At 37.7% G+C, this 21,364-nt stretch overlaps 2 protein-coding genes across 2 annotated transcripts in view; one reads left to right on the forward strand and one right to left on the reverse strand.

Moving 5' to 3' along the window:
* LOC123771697 (platelet-activating factor acetylhydrolase) overlaps positions 1–21,364 on the reverse strand; it is a 101,300-nt gene that overhangs the window by 11,836 nt on the left and 68,100 nt on the right. The window lies entirely within an intron of this gene.
* GatC (glutamyl-tRNA(Gln) amidotransferase subunit C, mitochondrial) lies at positions 6,692–11,674 on the forward strand. The gene is made up of 5 exons (XM_069313345.1): positions 6,692–6,823; positions 8,032–8,168; positions 8,374–8,539; positions 9,681–9,749; positions 10,821–11,674. The coding sequence occupies exons 2-5, from the start codon at positions 8,054–8,056 to the stop codon at positions 10,990–10,992; spliced, it is 522 nt and encodes a 173-aa protein (XP_069169446.1). The 5' UTR covers positions 6,692–6,823; positions 8,032–8,053; the 3' UTR covers positions 10,993–11,674.

The raw sequence follows: 21,364 nt of genomic DNA on the forward strand, positions 1-21,364 counted from the left end.
GAGTGGGAAAATGTTGTAAGTGGAGTGCCTCAAGGCTCTGTCCTGGGACCTCTGTTGTTTATAATATATATAAATGATTTAGATTCAGGTTTGAGTAGCAACATTTGCAAATTTGCCGATGATACGAAAATCGGTAGGGAAATTAATTCGGAGGAGGACTCACTATCACTTCAAGTTGATCTAGATAGGGTTTTGAAATGGTCAAAGGATTGGCAGATGCAGTTTAATGCTGATAAATGTAAAGTTCTGAGGTTAGGTAATGATGATAGAGTTACAAGATACGAGCTAGATGGTGTTGAGATTGCGAAGTCGGATTGCGAAAGGGATCTGGGAGTTATGATTAGTAAGAATTTAAAACAAAAGGATCAATGCATAAATGTTCGTAATAAGGCAAATCGGACACTTGGATTTATTAATCGCAGCGTTAGTAACAAGACACCTGGTGTGGTTCTCAAGCTATATCTTGCTCTAGTTAGGCCCCATTTAGATTATGCAGTTCAGTTTTGGTCGCCATATTATAGAATGGATATAAATTCACTTGAACGTGTCCAGCGTAGGATGACTAAGTTAATTCCCCAAATTAGAAATCTTTCATATGAAGAAAGATTAACAAAGCTTAAGTTGCATTCACTGGAAAGGCGAAGAGTTAGGGGCGACATGATAGAGGTTTACAAGTGGGTGAATGGACATAACAAGGGGGATATTAATGGGGTATTAAAAGTATCAACACGGGACAGAACACGAAACAATGGGTATAAATTGGATAAGTTTAGATTTAGGAAAGACTTGGGTAAATACTGGTTCAGTAACAGGGTTGTAGATTTGTGGAACCAATTGCCGCGTAACGTGGTGGAGGTGGGGTCCCTCGATTGTTTCAAGCGCGGGTTGGACAAGTATATGAGTGGGATTGGGTGGTTATAGAATAGGAGCTGCCTCGTATGGGCCAATAGGCCTTCTGCAGTTACCTTTGTTCTTATGTTCTTATGTTCTTATGTTCTCTTCATTAGTGAGGTTTCTATAATTCCTGGGATTAACGCGGTCATCCTTTTCTCTGTACGCTCGAGTAAATATATATCTATTAAATTAAATACTATGGTGATTTAAACTAAACTGCATAATCTAAGTGAGTCCTGAACGTAATCCCCCGTCCCTCGCAAATCCTTATCCTGATCTTTTACAAGTGCTATAGTCGTAATGGCTTGGCGCTCTTATGACAGTTCTTACGGGCTCACTTTAGCCCGTGCTACATGGACATTTCGTTCTGAATAGCTAAATCTAAAACATCATCCGGATAGTTCATTTCCCTAAACGAAGTAAAGGACTAAAGGTTTAAATGAATATATATATATATATATATATATATATATATATATATATATATATATATATATATATATATATATATATATATACACCCGGAATCGTTACATTATTCGGTGTATATGTATTTGTTTACGGGCTATTCATGCCCGTGCCACCTCTTGGGTGGCTTAATCTTCATCAATCAATCGGTGTATATGTGTAAATACCCCTGTGTTTAGCAGTCTTAAATTGTTGCTAACATTTCTATATATATATTCCATTATCTGGATTTATTCCGTTCATTTATGCATTTTTTTCTATATATCCTTTTTATCATGATTTCCAGATTAACTTTCTCGCATTCAGATTTCGCAATTTCAAACTTTTCCAGCTGAGATACGGTAACTATTAATATTACCTAAGCTCAGAAGCCTACATTTTTCAGCATTAAGCTGCATCTGCTAATCTTTCTTCCAAGATTTTAATGGTCAATCTTGGTTGTCTTGCAGCGATTTTGTCTTCTTATAGAAAGCATATAGTAGAGTGATTTATGGAATACTAGTATAAATAAATTAAGTTTAATATAGCATGAATAGAAAAATTGGTGTAAGATTTTCGCAAATCAGATTGTTTTGAAATTTGTTACATGATCTTAGATATTTCTTAGTGTCTCTTTTAAACTGGCTAAGAGAGACACTTCTTAACACATTTGGAAGGTCATTCCATAGTTTGCTACTTTTAATTTACATAGTATTTCTGCCTTGTTTCAGTCTTACTCTAGGAATATCTGATATTTGTTTCTCGTGTGATGCCTAAGAGACACATTTCTCGTGTTAAAGTCCTTAAGAACTCAGTAGCTACAATATCCAAGTGTAACGCTGATTCAATGTTGAATTAACGTTATTCTGCCTACTGAGTAGGCAGAATAACGGATATACTACAGAATAGTATATCATAGTATATAGATACTAGAATAGTATCAATTTATACAGAATAGAATAGGATATACTACGGATATACTACAGAATAGTAGGCGTTTGAGATTCGGATTAGCAGAGCAATTCAATTGTATATCTCAGAACACACTTGAGAGTATGTGAAGTGACTTAATATTTAACATATTCAGGGATTGCTTCAGGGGTACTGAGTGATGTCTGGGACTGGAGTTTGTTATTGTTCTGATTGCTGGTTTATGCTGATCATAAGAACATAAGAATTAAGGAAATTGCAAATGGCCTATTAGCCCATACGAGCAGCTCCTGTTTATATCCACTCAAACTCATTGATATATGTCTTACCTATACTTGACACAATCAAGTGATCTCAAAGTCTGATTTGCCTGGTATTACCTGATACGTCTATTATGTTACCTGGTATAATATGGTCTACAAATAATAAGTTGTAGGTTATTCATTTAGGGTCCGTGTTATGAGTGGGATTGGGATTTATAAATAGGAGCTGCCTCGTATGGGACAATAGGCCTTCTGCAGTTACCTTTGTTCTTATGTACTTATTCGACCTCAGCAAGTTGGGGGGATAGAATTTCAGAGATAAATGTAGCCTCTGCCATTAGATTAATGAGAGATGGAGGAGATAATGAATTAATCCTTTCAGTTCAACAGGCGGGAAGTAATGAACAATGTGTGTTAAAGTATACTAAGAGAGCATATATGAGTACCCTTTGTTCTAATGTTATGAAGTATGATATTCCAGAATGTATTTATTGCTTTGGCAAATAGACCATTCACACCACCATGGGAGGATTGTAACGTAGATGTAGTAATTATTCCCCCCCTGCAAAATAAAAAAGTATGTATGAGATAGAAGAGCTGAGGGCAACATATGATAGTATAATTAGAAAATTACCCACAGAAAACACTCTACATGTATATTATTCTACATGTATATTCTATTGTTTCTAGGGATAGAAAGGCAGGATGTAGAGTCTTGATTTGGCAGTAGTACAGTGACATTGTCATTATAGATACAGTACTGTTATTGGACGCCACTGAACTGTCTCTTCAACGCAGGCTGAACTCCTGAATTAGCAGGATTACAGGAAGTAGTCAACTGTGGTAAAAATGCCTGTCTCTATATAAGAATATTTCAAATATATAATTGTAATCTACATCGTATTTCAATGTTATGTTGTTCACCCACCGCCAGATCATCGAGTTCAAGTTTTAATGGATTACTTCATCATTACAGATCTCTTGACTGTTTCTATATAACAACATAAGACTATAAGAATGCTCCATTGACAGTTGCGAGGCTATGTAGAAAGAAATGAAATGAAATAAACGAGTATTGCATGAGTTCGCAGAGAAGATTGGGAATGACAGAGACTTCAATGAAATCTGGCAAGATGTCAACAATGCTGGGAACAAAGGGGTAAGTACTTACTGTATTGCGCATCCTCACCCGTACGGAGATTTGAAATGATTTTGTAGATGGTCAGAAGCTGCTGAAATTAATTATTTGCCCGGCTTAACGAGACAGTCATTGGATGATTCATGGAAAGATCTCAGAAGAAATTTTAAAGTCACAGCAAGAAACATTTGTGATGGCATTTGCACAGACATTACTCGGGATGAAGTATTAATAATAATTAAAATTGGGAAACCTATCGCCCCTGGGAAGGATGGAATGACATTAAACACTTAACGAATTAGCCAATTGTTAGAACTAATTATTCCTGCACAGGCCCGACTAGCCCGATCCTCAAGAGCCAATCCTTATCCCAAAGTTACGGATCCAATTTGCCGACTTTCCTTACCTAAGGATATGTAGATGTTTATCTCTCAGAATGTTTGGTAATATGTTTATTGTTTGTGATGTGTGTCTATGTATGTATTAACACGATGTACTGAACGGGGTGAGAATAGCTTGAGCTACCTCATACCTTTGTGTGTATTTTACCTCAATAAACTTATTTCAATTTCAATTTCCCTTACCTACATCAGTCTGTCGACAAGAGGCTACTATAAAAAAAGGCAGGATTCACAGTAAATGAAAAATGCAATTATCATATATATCCCTTAAGCCAGTGGTGAGTATATACTTATATCTTTAACCTCTTTTTTTAATGGAAATTATAATTTTAAATATATTTTTATACATAGGAGATCAGCCATACAGTTATTTGCTCAGCCCGTCCCCTTAGGATTCCCCAAAGTCAAGAAACTGTCGTATTAAAGTGCCCTCATCCTAACCTACCAGAGGACCCAAAACAGAAAACGAAATGTCAATTTCGCGAGCCACTATCATTTTCTAGTACGACAATTTTTGGCCTTGGGTAGAGTATACGTCAAAATGCGACGTCCTATTAGGACAGTTACCACTAGTTACCTAAGTGTAATCACCTAAGTGTCGTTACAGGATGAGAGCTACGCTCGTGGTGTCCCGTCTTCCCAGCACTCTTTGTCATATAAGAACATAAGAACAAAGGTAACTGCAGAAGGCCTATTGGCCCATACGAGGCAGCTCCTATTTATAACCACCCAATCCCCCTCATATACTTGTCCAACTCACGCTTGAAACAATCGAGGGACCCCACCTCCACCACGTTACGCGGTAATTGGTTCCACAAACCAACAACCCTGTTACCGAACCAGTATTTACCCAAGTCTTTCCTAAATCTAAACTTATCCAATTTATACCCATTGTTTCGTGTTCTGTCTTCTGTCTCCCGCGTGACGGGAGATGTCTCCCGTCCTGCGCTAGTGGGTTCTGACGGATTCCTTCGGCATGGATATCCTCCTCCCTTGTCGGGTCGTGGGTGCCGGGTTGCAGACCTGCTCGGACGAGGTAATCCATGATGGACTTACCTCGCCTCCACGCAATCATTGATGGATTTTGCGGGAAGTTCTCGCAAGAGTACAAGAATGTAACAACTCTTGTATATATCTCAAAAAAAAAAAAAAAAAAAAAAAAAATATCTCCCTCATTGATTGATTGATGATTGATGAAGATTAAGCCACCCGTAAGTGGTAGCCCTTTTGAGTCATTACCAGTATCAAGACCTGATACTGGAGATCTGTGGAGGTGCGATGCACCAGCGTGACGGGAGGTCTCCCATGTGTCTCCCTCATACTCCCTCAGAGCTTTAATATACCAACCAATGTGCTTTAATATACCTACTAATCTCTCATCTAATCTTTTTTCTTTCTTGCAATGTATCTGTTATTTTATTAATTCTGCTAGAATTTACCTACTTAAAATTATCTGTTAGATTAAGGACCTGCCCGAAACGCTGCACGTACTAGTGGCTTTACAAGAGTGTAAATACTATGCTATGTATTCTCTCAAACCCAATGTACCTTCCTATATATAAATAAATAAATAAGGCGAGATCAGTTGTGAACGCCTGCTGACGCACAAGTACAAGAGCGCCCAAAATACTTTAACACAAAAGACATGTAGAGACAGGCGTGTGACTTCTGACTTTCTTTTTATTAATTAATATTACATGTTAGGCTTTTACCTTTAATACATATTATTATATACAAGTATAACTATCACACAGTAAATGTAATAGGCGTTTATCCAAAAAACTGCCCGAAACGTTGTTGAATTGAAATTGAAATTGAAATTGAAATAAGTTTATTGAGGTAAAATACACACAAAGGGATGAGGTAGCTCAAGCTATTCTCACCCCGTTCAGTACATCGTGTTAATACATACATATCAACACATCACAAACAATAAACATATTACCAAACATTCTGAGAGATAAATAATAATAATAATAATAATAATAATAATAATAATAATAATAATAATAATAATAATAATATTTTATTTAGGTAAGGTACATACATACAATAAATTTTTACAAAGATTGGTTGACTTATAGGTAGAGCTAGTACATACAATGCCTAAAGCCACTATTACGCAAAGCGTTTCGGGCATAAACATATATATTTCCTCGAAACGTTGTGTGTTGGTGGTTTTACATGAATGTAAAACTACCAATGGTATGTAATCTCACAAAAACATTGTACCTTCTTGTAAATTCGTAGGTAAATTCAGGTAAATTAATATTATTATTATAACCGGCCACAGTCTATTGTTTCGTGCGTTCGATCCTGTTTGTGGGCCTTCACATGTGTAGTGTTAACTCTGGCGATCTTACTAACTCAACTTCATTTAATAACTATATACCTGTTAAGTAGAAGATTTTAACCGTTAATAACATTATATTGTGGTTTTAATATTGACAAATTATATATATATATACGAAACGTACAAATTTTTTTTGTCTGAAATGTTAAAATATATTTGTGCGGTCACTAGTATCCTGTGATTGCCGGGAGTCTCGGTACCTCTCTGGGAACCTTGGTACTTCGTCAGGAGGGTTGGTACCTCGCCGGGAGTCTTGATACCTCGCTGGGAACCTTCGGTACCTCGTTGGGAACCTTGGTACTTCGTCAGGAGTCTTGGTACATCGCTGGGAACCTTGGTACTTCGTCAGGAGTTTTGGTACCTCGCTGGGAACCTTGGTACTTCGTCAGGAGTCTTGGTACATCGCTGGGAACCTTGGTACTTCGTCAGGAGTTTTGGTACCTCGTTGGGAACCTTGGTACTTCGTCAGGAGTCTTGGTACCTCGCTGGGAACCTTGTTACTTCGTCAGGAGTCTTGGTACCTCGCTGGGAACCTTGTTACTTCGTCAGGAGTCTTGGTACCTTGCTGGGAACCTTGGTACTTCGCCAGGAGTGTTGGTACCTCGCTGGGAACCTTGGTACCTCGCCAGGAACCTTGGTACTTCGTCAGGAGTCTTAGTACCTCGCTGGAAACCTTGGTACTTCACCAGGAGTCCTGGTACCTCACTGGGAATCATTAAAATTTAGCTGAATTTTTCCTGTGGGACACTATCTTTAGTGCCCGCGACAGGAAGCCGGCGGCTTGATGAAAGCCTTCCCATTATTTCTGAAGATTTTTTCTAGCCGAAGTAATGTCTTAGCTTTTACGACTTAGGGTTGACGGTTCGTCAACCGGCCTAAGTTGATGGTTCAACGTAGGGTTGATGAACCATCAACCCGGGTTTATTACCACATGGGTAAAAAAGCACCTTTTGTTTTCTGTCCTACATTTGTGACTTGTTGAGCTTAAAACTACTTATTGTCCCTTGTCTGCAACACAAGTGGTCCTTTTAGGGAAGTGGTTTAGTTTAATGTTTACCAATTTGTTCAGTATTGTAAGTTTCACCGAGATTAGCCCCGCTCGTGTCTGGTGTATTAAGGTCCTCGGCCGATCGAGATGTAGTCAAATCTTACATAAGACAATTTGACAAAACTAGTTTTCAAAACTAGGATCATAGGTTTGAGCCCTGAGCAGGATAGAGATGGTTGGGCACATTTCCTTTCACGTAATGCCTCCGTTTACCTTGTAGTAAATAGCTACCCGCAAGTTGGACACTGTTTCGGGTTGTTATACAGTATCCTCGAAATGGTTATCAGTAGTTAGTGTAGGAGGGCCTCGGTGAACTTAACAGACATCCTGTCGCAAATTATGGGAACCCATGATTTTCAATTTTTTTTGTGTGTAGCAATAATGAGATTGTGGGTATGAAGGAGATTGTTTAAAGATACAAATAATTCTTTAACATTGGGCAAATGCCAATGATCTGACTAACTCAGATATTTGCATGTTTTAAATATTGAATACATTTTCAACTTCAAAGTGGTTACAATGAAGATACAGATATTTTAATTATATAACCTTTTCAGGAAAGTTTTTGAAATCAGAGAGATGGAGGCTACCTTCTTGAGCCAAGTTGTTCGGCGATGCAATCTAACAAAACTCTTGACAAGGATCAATGTTTCTTGTATGACAACACGGCAAACATTTGTGACTGCTAAGCAAGGTTAATATGCATCACACACATGCACAAATCTGTCAGTTTTGTAGTACAGTACAGTATATGCAAAACACATCTGCAGTATAATATCAGCTATGTGTAATATTGATACAGTATATAAATTTTTGTTAATTTTATATATATTGTTTTTAAAAGTTTCTGCCTAATTTTACAACCAACAAAGCATTGTTTGTTCATGTTGCATTTCCAGAGAAGGCGTCAAAGGTTCCTCAACACCCTGTTAATGACAGCATCAATGAACAAGTTCTCCCACCAAAGACGCAAGTGGATCTTCAGCTAGTGCAGCTGCTGGAAAAATTATCACTTGTTGATTTCGCAAACAAAGAAGGTCTAGCCAGACTAGAGGCTGCAATAAGGTATGAAGTATAATACTGTATATAGATCTTGCATTAAGACAATTAACTGCTGTGGAGTAATCCTAGTAACGTTATCTTGAGATTATCTTGAGATGATTTCGGGGCTTAGCGTCCCCATGGCTCGGTCCTCGACCAGACCTCATTTTTGTTACCCCCCCCCCCAGGAAGCAGCCCATAGCAGCTGTCTAACTCCCAGGTATCTATTTACTGCTAGGTAACAGGGGCATCAGGGTGAAAGAAACTGCCCATCTGTTTCTGCCTCCACCAGGGATTGAACCCAGAACCTCAGGACTACGAATCCGAAGCACTGGCCATTCAGCTGTCAGGCCCCAGACGTAGTGTCAATCATGTTGTGCCATTTCCTTAATCACGATCATGCCGAGAATCATGGATTATAGTGGATTGTAGAGCATTGAATTTTGAATTTGAAAACTATAAAAATGTAAAAAGAAAAGTCTGTGTTGCCAATAGTTCGTTCTCACCAAATTGTTACATGCAAAGTGGAATGCCACTGTTTGACAATATATTTTCTTACCATTTTACTTGACAGCTATTTTGGGTCTATAAAAGGAATACATGTATAATGATTACATACAAAATAAATTTGTTGTAAATTTTTACAGTGGATACCACAATATATAACTTCTTTATCATTGACTTGCTCTATTTTACTTCTGTACGGGATTAATACAGTATGGCCCAATGCCATTCTTGGTAATCTGGTCAAATTTCAGTTATCCAGATTTCTGTCCTGATATGGTGAAGCTTGGCAGACAAAAATTCTGTCTCGATTTTGGCCGGATAACCCAAAGTTACAGTTTAACAGGTCCGGATAAATGAGCTCATACAGTATATTATTCTCCTAATTATTTTTGTTATACCTGAAATGCTTTGCATATTGGTGGCTGTGTGTATTGTATTTTTTTCACCTTCAAATTCTCCACTGTTTAAGTATCTCATGTATGTTCTCTTGCTTAAATTATTTTATTATTATTATTATTATTGTATCACTAGAATAAAAGTGTAGGCTTTTTGGAAGACTCATATTGTATGTGTTAATCTTTTTACTGTATTTTTCCTTTCAAGCTCACTTTATTGTGTTGTAAGAAATATATGATTAAACAAATAATTTGTATTACAGCATGGCCGATCAGCTGTGTGTGGTGAACACAGAAGGTGTGGAGCCAATGATTACTGTGCTTGAGAACAGGTATGTTGACTTGTTGGTGCTAATTGGTACTAATGAGTTTTGAACTAGTTTCAGTGAATTCCTTGTGAACTTGATTGGCATTTTCAAGGCTTTGTTTTCTATGAACTCTCTAGTTGTCTGTAAACTAGCACTGTTTGAATTGTCTGAATTCAGACAATTGAGACAATTCAGACAATTATTCAGAATGAATATAGTTGTCTGAATTAAACATGCACTAACTTTCTGGTGGGGTGGCAAAATGTCAACTGTTCCCTGTGCCTCTATGAGGGGAGGGCCAAAATCTGGCTCTTGCCCTAGGTAGGCCAAACAGAACTTCAACAACTAATGTGACTCTTTAGTATGTAGCAATCTCAGCAAGATTGCTTCAGGGAGTCACTGAGGCATTTCATTACATTAAATGCTGGGTTTTAATTAATTATTTTACAACTAGACTAATTCTATGTTATTTTTATTTTCATGTTTCTTGTTAATTGCTTTAAGTATGCCATTTGTAAGCCATGGATTGTTTAGTCTTTTGACAGTTATTTATTTGGTGAGAAGTGTGTGTGTGTGTATTTAAGAGGCTTAAGATTTTGGTAAAGATGATGTAGGTTGATGAATTTGTTATATATTATTTAATTCAGCTTCCCAGTTTATGTTGCAAAGTACATCTATGAGGTTGCCTATTGATGTTTCACTGTGTAGTCAGAAAATTTATTTCTTGGTATTGTAAACATATTTCACTGCTTGCATAAATTGATTAAACAACTGAACTTCAGTACCAGAATTACTTTAAAACATTTTAACTTGACTTTTTAGAGCAGAGATTAAAAATTGACCTTGTAGCAAGCTAACAGAAAATACTTGAAAATAAAATGGCTCTCTTTCTGGAGAGAAAGAACACACAACACCTTTGATTTCTAATCACTCGACCGAGTGAAGTTAACTTTTGAACTTCAGCTGATATCGTCTCTTTTTACAGAGGTTAAGACCTTTTGAATAGGCAAAATGTTCATTGATTTAATGAAATCTGTAGAAAAAATTAATTTCTTATAGTTTGAATTTTATTAAGCATAACCTTAAACCATTCAGGTCTCTCCATCTGGCGGATGATGAGGTTCTTTCTGACAACTTGAGCGAGGAGCTGCTAGCTTGTGCCAAGGAAACTCTTGAGGATTACTTTATCGTCCCACCAGGAAATATCACCTACTCAGAAGAAAAAGGATACTATCATGAACTGGATCGTGGTAAGGAGGAAACATGAAGAATAATGTAAAACAAAGTATAATACACTCGGTGAAGATTGTTGTACTGTATTGCTTTCTTTTGTCATTAGGAACATCATGTGCTCAAAATCTTTTGGATACTGTCATGAACTGGATTATGGCAAGGACACAAAGAATATAAAGTAAACCACATTACAGTCAATGAAGATTGCTGTATTGCTTTCTTTGGTCACTGGGGAAACATCATTTGCTCAAAAGATAAAGGTTGATACCATGAACTGGATCATGGCCAATAGGAGACAAAGAACACTGCTATACAGTATTTCTTTGTTTTAAAAGTATGACGTGTATCAATTCTTGGCTCCTAATAGAAATTCAAAGATTTATTTTTTAGAAAAAGATGATCTTGTGATTGTGATAGATCACACTTGCGATGTCTATAATCTTGTTTATAATTTGAAATATTGTAATTTATGTAAGCTAATTTTGACAATTTTAGTCTTCATATCCATGTTCTCCCGAGTGCTCAATAATGATGCCATGGAATACTTACCATAATTATGTTTGGCTTGGATGAAGATTGGAAATACTGTAGTTTGAAGAGTGTCATGGCAGCAATTCACAAAATTACACCAGTTGTAATAAATTCTGTAATAGATATAGCTGTGTCTGTCAGAAAAATATATGAGAGAGCAATATAAGTAAACAGTTGCAGAACTCTGAGGATTTTTCTTGACTTCGTACCTTGATATCAGAAGAACCGAGTTGAGAGCATCTGCCTGAAGCACAAATGGATAGTCACTGGTCTAGTCTGTTACTGGGTTTCCGATAGTGTTCTTTCAGGAACATCCTCTTTAAGGAACAGCAGTCATGACATCCATCAAGTATCCTTCAGTAATCATGATCCATCTTGCACAGTGAAATCACAAGAACGTGATATTCTGGTACAAGATAGTGCGTTCTAAACTCTTTAAGTGACATAGTACTTCAGGTCAAGGTATTTTTTTACGCAATTATGGTCACGTTGATAGTGTGTGTGCTTATAGAGTCCAGAGATGTGGGTAAGAGTCCATCATATGACTAATATTTTCTTGTGATCTATCTTGTTCTACACATATGAGATTGTATTTTCTAGGTAATATGCCACTTTCTTTATCCATGAAGTAGGCTGTTTAAGAAGCTAGCCCTGTACTTCACTCTTGTTTGTCTTCCTTGCAATCCTCTCATCATTCACTCCAGATGACTGAATCTTCATTGAGTATTTTTCTTGACCTACATTCATCCTACACATGTATGGGCTATTTTGTCATCCTACATATTATATTCACTATTATTTTGTTCTATTTATATTGTTTGACTTATATATCATATTTACTGGTGCAGAAGATGCACCTAGTTATAGTAATATTTTGTTGAATTTTTTTTTTAGTGTTTCATTGTGTATTAAAAGTAATTTTGATGTAATTTTCTAGGGGGTGGGGGGAAACAATTTTGTGCATGTCAATACAAAATATGTTTGGTTGATGGTGGACCAAAAATATGTCTCCTATCCACCAGCAAACAAAGTATATTTTAAAAATTGCCAACCACAATAATATGAGTAATAATATTTCATTCACCTGGTCCATTGGAGCCTCGATCCCAGGACCTCAAAAGTGGAAGCCTGTAGCTCTACCAACCACACTATGGGTATACTCACTAAGAAAGGATCCCAAGAGAGACAACTATAGTAGTATCCAACTGGGACTTTAAGCCTTCCCTGGGGTATGGAGGTGTATAGGAAATCCACATTCTAGTCATATAAATTGCCAACCACAATAACGTAGGTAATGACATTTCATTCACTCGCTTTGGCTTCGTTACGTATCGGTCACATCCACCAGATGCAACTTAATGCAACAACATCCTGCTCCCTTTTGTCCAAATTGCATTCTCCCAGTTAGTAGTGCACCACCTTGTTGATTGCTCTGATTTCTGGGATGTTCGAGTATCTTGCTTTCCTAATGTACTAAGGGTTTGTGTTTCTCTTGTTGGAATCCTTGCTGAATTGAATATCTTTGATATCATTTGCATTATAATCCTTGCTGAATTGAATACCTTTGATATCATTTGCATTATATCCTTTTGCTCTTGTATTGGCATCCTGAGCAATATATAGCATCTTTTGAATATTTAGTGCTACATAGTCTTCCTGGCTTGGCACATTCTTTGATAATAACTGCTTTCAAAATGCATATACACTCAACTCATTCACATTGCTGATTAAACAACATGACTTGGGCCTCTAACAGGATCAGTCGGAAACCATGATGTGTACCTCACAAGATCAACTAGAACTCAGGATGTCTCTTTTCATGGTATCAACCAGAACCAATGATATATACCTGAATTTACCTGAGGGCCACTAATACTAGTGGCCTCGATGAGGACAGGAAACCGGCGGCTTGTGAAAGGTCCCCCCCCCCCATTTTCCCTTATGATGCAAATGGGGCATATGTTCCTCTTGGGAGTACCCAGAGCATAGTTTCGATTCCTCCTGTTTGCTCCTACTGATTTTCTCATTGATACATCATGTTATTGTGATTTCTTTGTGCCCCTGATGAGTGGCTCACAGGCTCAACCAGGACCCATGTGTTTTGCCTTACAGAATCAACCAAAACTGACAATGTGTGTCTCACAGATCATCCAGCACTCATTATTCTGTTTGATCCCGAGAGGCCCATATAATGGGTTCTGATTGATTTTGTGAGATACACATTCAAAAGCCACGATTGTGTATCAAAAGATCCACCATGCAGAACCCATGTTATTGTATAAATTGGCGAGAGTACATGTTAGGTCGAGCCAGGCAGGCTGACTCTAGGTAATCAGGGGCCAGATTCACGAAGCAGTTACACAAGTCCCTACGAACGTGTACATCTTTCCTCAATCTTTGACGGCTTTGGTTACATTTATAAAACAGTTTACAAGCATGAAAACTTCCCAATCAACTGTTGTTATAAACAATAACAAGGACTTCCTGGTGCTTCGGAGCTCATTACAGTAATTGTTTAATAATTATAAACAAAGCCGGCAAAGATTGAGAAAAGATGTACAGGTTAGTAAGTACTTGCGTAACTGCTTCGCGAATCTGACCCCAGGTTAGGAGGCAGGCTAATTGATAGGGAAGAGAATGGCAGAGTCAGTAACATTAAGGATATACACACAGAGGTGTACCCCGCTTGTCAGCGTATACACTTAAGTTTACTGTAGTCATGGACAATGCTCTGGTCTAAAGTATACTTGCTCCATGATTGATCGGTAAATTATTGTGGTGATTTAATGACCCTCTCTGGTTGATACACCATAATATCTATATCATATCATAAGGTTTAGTGGTAGGTATTATAAAGCAGTCTGCCAGGCATGTCTGCAGGAGGTAGATATGTGAAGTACCAAGATGAGAGTAGACTTCTTTTGATGATAATGTGCTCCTCGTCTGTGATGATTATTCAAATCTGATACAATCCTAGCTTACAGCCGATATGTTGTCTACAAATACTGTAGTCTATTTTTATCAGTTTCTTAACAGCAGTTTCAGCACTTTGTGTTTTTGTGAGTCAAGTATAGGTAAGGAGGCATCTGTCAAGCAGGCAAGCTGGCAGTCAGGAAGACAGGCCAAAGTACAAGCGGGACGGCAGGTCAATAGACAGTAAAACAGGCAGGCAGAGAGACGGGGACGAAGTTATACTGGGCAGACTTACACACCCACACAAGCCTAACGGAGCCCTCCATGTTGGCTTGCTGCCACCTCTCCTGCTGGTCAATTTTACTGCACGCAAGTTCTCACTCCACAACCAAATACTGTATTGTACAAAGATATAGTTTTTTTTTATACAAATCACTATGAATTACAAAATATACCATGGATATTAAGGTGCTATTTTGATCCATGTTTTAGCATGGGGGAATATTTTTTCAGCATGTCATATGTTTTACCATGCTGCTGTATAAATTTCTAGTTATACTATTATTATTAATTATAGTGTTGCAATTATAAGATATAAATACTTCTTTAGGTCTATAATCATCTGGAGAAAAATATATCTTCTACAAAAGCTTACTGATCGCCCAGCAAGATATACCTTCTGCTTTGAATTTAGTTCTGGACTATTGCAAACTGTATGTGTATACATTTTAAGTTGTGAGTTTTGCAAGTTGAGTATACTTTTTGGTGTGGCGTATATACTTTGAGAGTGGGGAGCGGTGTAATAAAAAAAAAGTCTTATAAAGGGGCAGTTTGATAGATATGTCAAGCTTTAGGCAACATAAACCTGAACAAAAGTAAGGGTGAGACTGCCAGGCTAGCAAGCAGGCTAGCAGGCAGACTGGCAGACAGGATGATTGGTAGATAGGCAGACTGAATGACTGGTAGACAGGCAGGCTGGCAGACAGGATGAATGGTAGACAGGCAGGCTTACAGACAGAAAACCATTTGCCGAGTGTGTGCCCACCCACCCACCCACCCTAGCCTTGCAGGGCCTTCCCTATTGGCTCCCTGCCCGCCTCCTCCCCACCTTTCCTGGTCATTGTGTCCATGCATATTTCTACCACACCACAGCCCAGTGGTGGGAAATAAAACTCAGCAGTAGTGTCTTGAAAATAGTTAAGATTCATTTGAACAATACCATCAAGAAGCATTAGAGAATTAACCCAAATTTCGATTTTTTCTTATGGGACTAATTTATCAAACTCTCACTCTTGACCAGGTTGCTGTTGTGTATAATGAGTTGATCATCCATCTCTGTTCACCTCAATTGTATCTAAAATACATGACAGAAAGAGTTATGACAGTGATATCACACCTTGTGCATACCATATATAAAAAAAGTTAATTATTTTCTTGGTTTGGTTAGGCCAGGCTTGGCTATTCCTCTTAACACCAGCTAGCCTTTTATCCTTCTTTTATCCATTTACGTACTTCAGTCATATCATTCGACACTTCGATTTTCTAGAGGATGTAATTTATGCATTTTTAATACATATCCATAATGAAGGTGTCTAATTCCTGGGATTAACTCTTGTCATTCTTCTCTGCATGCATTCATGTCAATTTTATGGCCATTCTATAATATGGTGACCAAAGCCGGTTCAATCCAACTCACCAACAGTACATATGTGGTATCTCTTAACATATACAGTATGTGTGAATACATCATATTAACATAACCAAGTGGAATGAAGCCCACCCAAACCAAACTTTAGGTTAAAGTAACCTTAACTTAACCATGAATAGAGAGTAGATAACAGCACTAATAGTTTAGTGTTGTTTACATCCATTATTCCCCTGGAGGTAATCACATCCATTACCTCCAGTCCCTAATCTCCTGCATGAGGACAGGTTGGAGGGATAGCTTGAGAATAGCTGCTTTACAAAATTCATTTAGGTCTAATTTTATGCCATACGTTCAGGTCGGCGATAGTTTTGAGATCACTTCATCAATGCTGCTCAGGGCATCTCCCGCAGCATATAAAAATATCATGGATAATTTTTTCTAAATATCTCTAAATGTACAATGAAATAGTAGGTCATTTTGATTACCAAATCAAGCATCCAGCGTGTGTGCTAATTTGTAATCTAGGAATTAAATGGGCGTCATCCATGCAGGGCATTATTTTGTTCACAGGTATACTAGGTGCTGAAGTTATGAGGTGTAGAGAGGTATTAATAGGGTTTGTATGTTAAGGTGATGGATGATGTGTGTCATCGAAGACGCATGTTAGGCGCTACACAAATGCCACTGCAGGTTCTCATTCTGTAAACTTATTGAGATCAGTCAAAAGGGGTTTATATTAGACATGTTCAAAATCATAATGTGATGACATATATTACTAGCAGTTTCAGTTAACCACTATAGATTGGTTCTGTCTATTTGTTTAACATGCATGCAATGTGTGAAAAAAAATGTGTCCCTTCCCTTATCACAAGTGGCTTAAAAATTATAGTTTTGGACTTTAATACTTGAAATTAAATTAGTGTTTGGCTCAAGGCCTATCAACCTTTGGAGGCTGATTAAGGCCACCTCTATATCTAACTGACTAACCAGCAAGGGAAGGGAACTGTCAGGAGAAAGCAACAAGCCATTACAACTATATAGTACTTGGAAGGCATCAGGATAAGGATTTGTGATGGGACGGGGAAAAGGAATGGTGCCCAACAACTTGGACAGTCGGGGATTGAAGGCCGACCTGCATGAAGCAAAACCATCGCTCTACTGATCAGCAAGTACACTTTGGTCTTGAACATAGTCCAAGACTAAAGTAAACTCTGTGTATATACACCGAGAAGTGGGGTATCCCTCTCAGTGTACATAACCTATGATTCACCAATAACACAGATGCCAGCAAAGCACTAACATTACTGGTGACAGCTGAGAGCAGCGTACCGTGTCTGGCTCACATAACTCAACTGCTACTGTATATGAACTTCATAAAGCCTATTATAGTGGTTAATTATCACACAGGACGACATCACAATGTAGATACACGATACACAAAACTCTATTACCTTCCCTTCTTCCTCCCCATTTTCCCCTCTCCCTTCCTTCTCTTTCTTTGCCTTCACCAAGTCATATCAGCCATGGGAGGAATCAGAGTTAAAAAAAAAAAAAAAATTTGCAGGTTAAACAGAGTTGCAATTTTTTTAGTATGTTCATGAAATGTGGCGATGCTGCTGGAGACTTGGTGTTAAAATAAATACCAGAGATTTTAATGTGGAAGCCAAGATCACCAGAGAGGAGTTGGGGGGGAGGGGACACTGAGTGCTTGTAACACATTAAGCTGTTTTACAAGCCTGTTTTTTTATTTTTATTTATTTATTTATTTATATACAAGAAGGTACATTGGGTTTGTGAGAATACATAGCATAGTATTTATAATCTTGTAAAGCTGCTAGCACATTACAAAATAAAATGTATGAGTAAATGAACAAAACAAATGAGCAATACTGAAAAAGAAAGGACCAATACTGAAAAATAAAGAATCAACATTGCAAAACAATGTAAATGTTACAGTCCATCATACTGTTTTGGTAGTACAGTACTTATAGTAACGATGAGGGCCATAGTACATATACTGACGTACAACGCAATTATAAAGTAGAAATTGGTACTAGTACTATTGAATTTGGACAAAACAAAAAATTTTTTTTTATTTACGTTGCAAAGACAAACTTAAACTAACCTAGTCTAACCTTCCTAGGCCTAATATACTACATTTGTGTGCTATACTAGGCCTAGGAATATTAAAGTGTTCTTCATTTTTTTAGGACTATAAAGTGAATAGTACAAAATTCTACTAACCGCTTAGTATGTCATTGTTTGTACTATGGTTCACATAGTTACAAAAAATACTAACTAAACAAGAGGATGGATTGAAATATTGCATAAACCAAACACATGAGCAATATTACAAAGCAATGAACGATATTGTTTTCAATAAATTACGTGTCATAAAATTTGTAGTTGTTAAAAAATTGAATAAATAAATATAACCTGCCCGAAACGCTACTCGTACTAGTGGCTGTACAAGAATGTAGCAACTCTTGTATATATCTCAAAAAAACATTGAATTACAAGATGAAATGTTACAACTAATTAGTTAACAAAATATTTTATGGCTTTCTAGTAATGCACAGAGCCTATTAGGTTAGTAGAAAAGTTTCCTGACAGTTGTGGTGGAGGTAGTAGTGAATATTGGAAGTGGTGGTAGCACCAGTGTTGGAAGTAGTGTCGGTAGTGGTGGTGATGTTCTCAGTGGGCCGACTGCCAGCACTCATTCTATTTTGGTGCGACCATGTTGCTCCCACCAGATCCTTGTACCCGCTACCACACTTCTATATTGCCACATTGTAATATTACCACAAACATTTCCATACAACCATATTACTATACTATAATAACATTACAACTAACATGTTATCATGCTCTCTAACTTAATGCAGAGGGAGGCTTGTGATACCCTTCTTCTGACCAAAGGATAGCAGACAGACTAAGAGTATTCCATCTTCTAATATGGGGCCCTTTGGTCTTGATGGGGCTCAGAGCCCATAATAATAGAGCTGCAAGATATTAATTAGCTGGACCATTCATTCATTCTTAAGACCTGACACATGTCAAACGTATTCCCTATCTCCAGTTTTGTATATATTAAACTAGAAAGGGTACCCCTGTTTCACCCAGGTTTTTCTCCTCTCTCATTCTATATTCCCCCTACTCTAACTCTCTCCCCCAAGATCCTCTCCTCCCCTCTCATGCCTCTCCACCCTATCTCATCTCTTCTCCCTCTTCCCCAGCCTCCTCTCTCATCAAGCCTCCCTCCTCCTCCTTCTCTCTTGCAGAAAATATAATACTGTATCGAAATTAAGCGACGCTGCCAACCACCTTTCACTGATTATGTATGTGTGGGGGTCATTATTAATTCCAACATCCTCTTAATTGGACCGACCCTTATCAGCCGATGGCCATCGCATACCTCACACCGTTCACCCTGCAAAGTTGAGCGAAGCTAGCCCCAAGCATCAGTCCTCTAATCTTGGACAGATAGACATATTATATATATATATATATATATATATATATATATATATATATATATATATATATATATATATATATATGTATACACACATATATATATATATGTACACACACATATATATATATATATATATATATATATATATATATATATATATATATATATATATATATATATATATATATATATATATATGTGTGTGTACATATGTCGTACCTAGTAGCCAGAACGCACTTTTCGGCCTACTATGCAAGGCCCGATTTGCCTAATAAGCCAAGTTTTCATGAATTAATATATTTTCTCTAATTTTTTTCTTATGAAATGATAAAGCTACCCATTTCATTACGTATGAGGTCAATTTTTTTTTATTTGAGTTAAAATTAACGTAGATATATGACCAAACCTAACCAACCCTACCTAACCTAACCTAACCTATCTTTATAGGTTAGGTTTGGTTAGGTAGCCGAAAAAGATAGGTTAGGTTAGGTTAGGTAGGTTAGGTAGTCGAATAACAATTAATTCATGAAAACTTGGCTTATTAGGCAAATCGGGCCTTGCATAGTAGGCATAGAAGTGCGTTCTGGCTACTAGGTACGACACATATATATATATGTACACACACACACATATATATATATATATATATATATATATATATATATATATATATATATATATATATATATATATATATATATATATATATATATATATGTGTGTGTGTGTGTGTAATTATATTTTGTTTACCACAGAACTATAGTAATACCAGCACCACACTATCCCCTCGTACAAAGAATATGAGAACAAGGTTGCAGCTTCTCTTGAAGAAGTCGATGAATGTGAAACATGCAGGGAATGCCCTCTGTAACCGGTCTCTATAATACCTCGCTCTTCTCCACACACAACAACACTTGACCAGCCGACCTGGGCTTCTTCACTCTCTCTCTAGTCCTCTAGATCGTGCTCGCCGATGTTCTGTATAACGATTTCTGACCAATTCTATGTAATGTATTGAGAGAGAACCCCGTTTTCTTTGAGTGGTAAAGATATGATATAGTTTAATAGAAGAAATAACTGAGTTTACTGTAACATATCAATTTAGAAAAAGAATTAAGCAGCGATGTTAGTAAATCTGCTAAACAAATTAGGCCCATCTAAAACTATTTAGATGGGCTTTTAAAACGGACACAGGATTGGTAGATAAAGTTTACTGCTGAGAACTGTAGAGAGTTTTGATCTTAAGTAATAATAATAGCCACCAGATATCAGCTGAACAATGTTGTGTGCGTGCGGGTTGAGTATCCACTGGAGCTGCCTCGCCCGGGACAAGAGGCCTTCTGAGGTTACCTTTATTATTATTATGTGTTTAAAATTAGATGTACCAGATGTTCGACTTCAATTGGGCGAGTAAACGCCAGTCAGCCCTCCCCCCTCCCCCATCTTTAACCAATAATACAGGGTTGTAGAGATTTCCGGTTTACATCAAGAGTTTACACAGACGTGTTGAGTATCCACTAGTTTACTTTCGGTGCCTTAAAATAGACAAATGACTCAACTTGGTTAGGAAAGCTTTACGAAGGGAGGTGAGTTTCTTGTTGGAAACTCTTGACAGTTACTCTCTGGAGCCTGAGGGAGAGGGAGGGGAAGGGTCTGAGGGCTGGAGCCTGAGGGAGGGGGAGGGTCTGAGGGCTGGAGCCTAGGAGGGAGGGGGAAGGGTCTGAGGGCTGGAGCCTGGGAGGGAGGGGAAGGGTCTGAGGGCTGGAGGCTGAGGGAGGGGAAGGATCTGAGGGCTGGAGCCTAGGAGGGAGGGGGAAGGGTCTGAGGACTGGAGCC

This window comes from Procambarus clarkii, chromosome 75 (assembly GCF_040958095.1).
Source record: "Procambarus clarkii isolate CNS0578487 chromosome 75, FALCON_Pclarkii_2.0, whole genome shotgun sequence".
Classification (NCBI taxonomy): domain Eukaryota; kingdom Metazoa; phylum Arthropoda; class Malacostraca; order Decapoda; family Cambaridae; genus Procambarus; species Procambarus clarkii.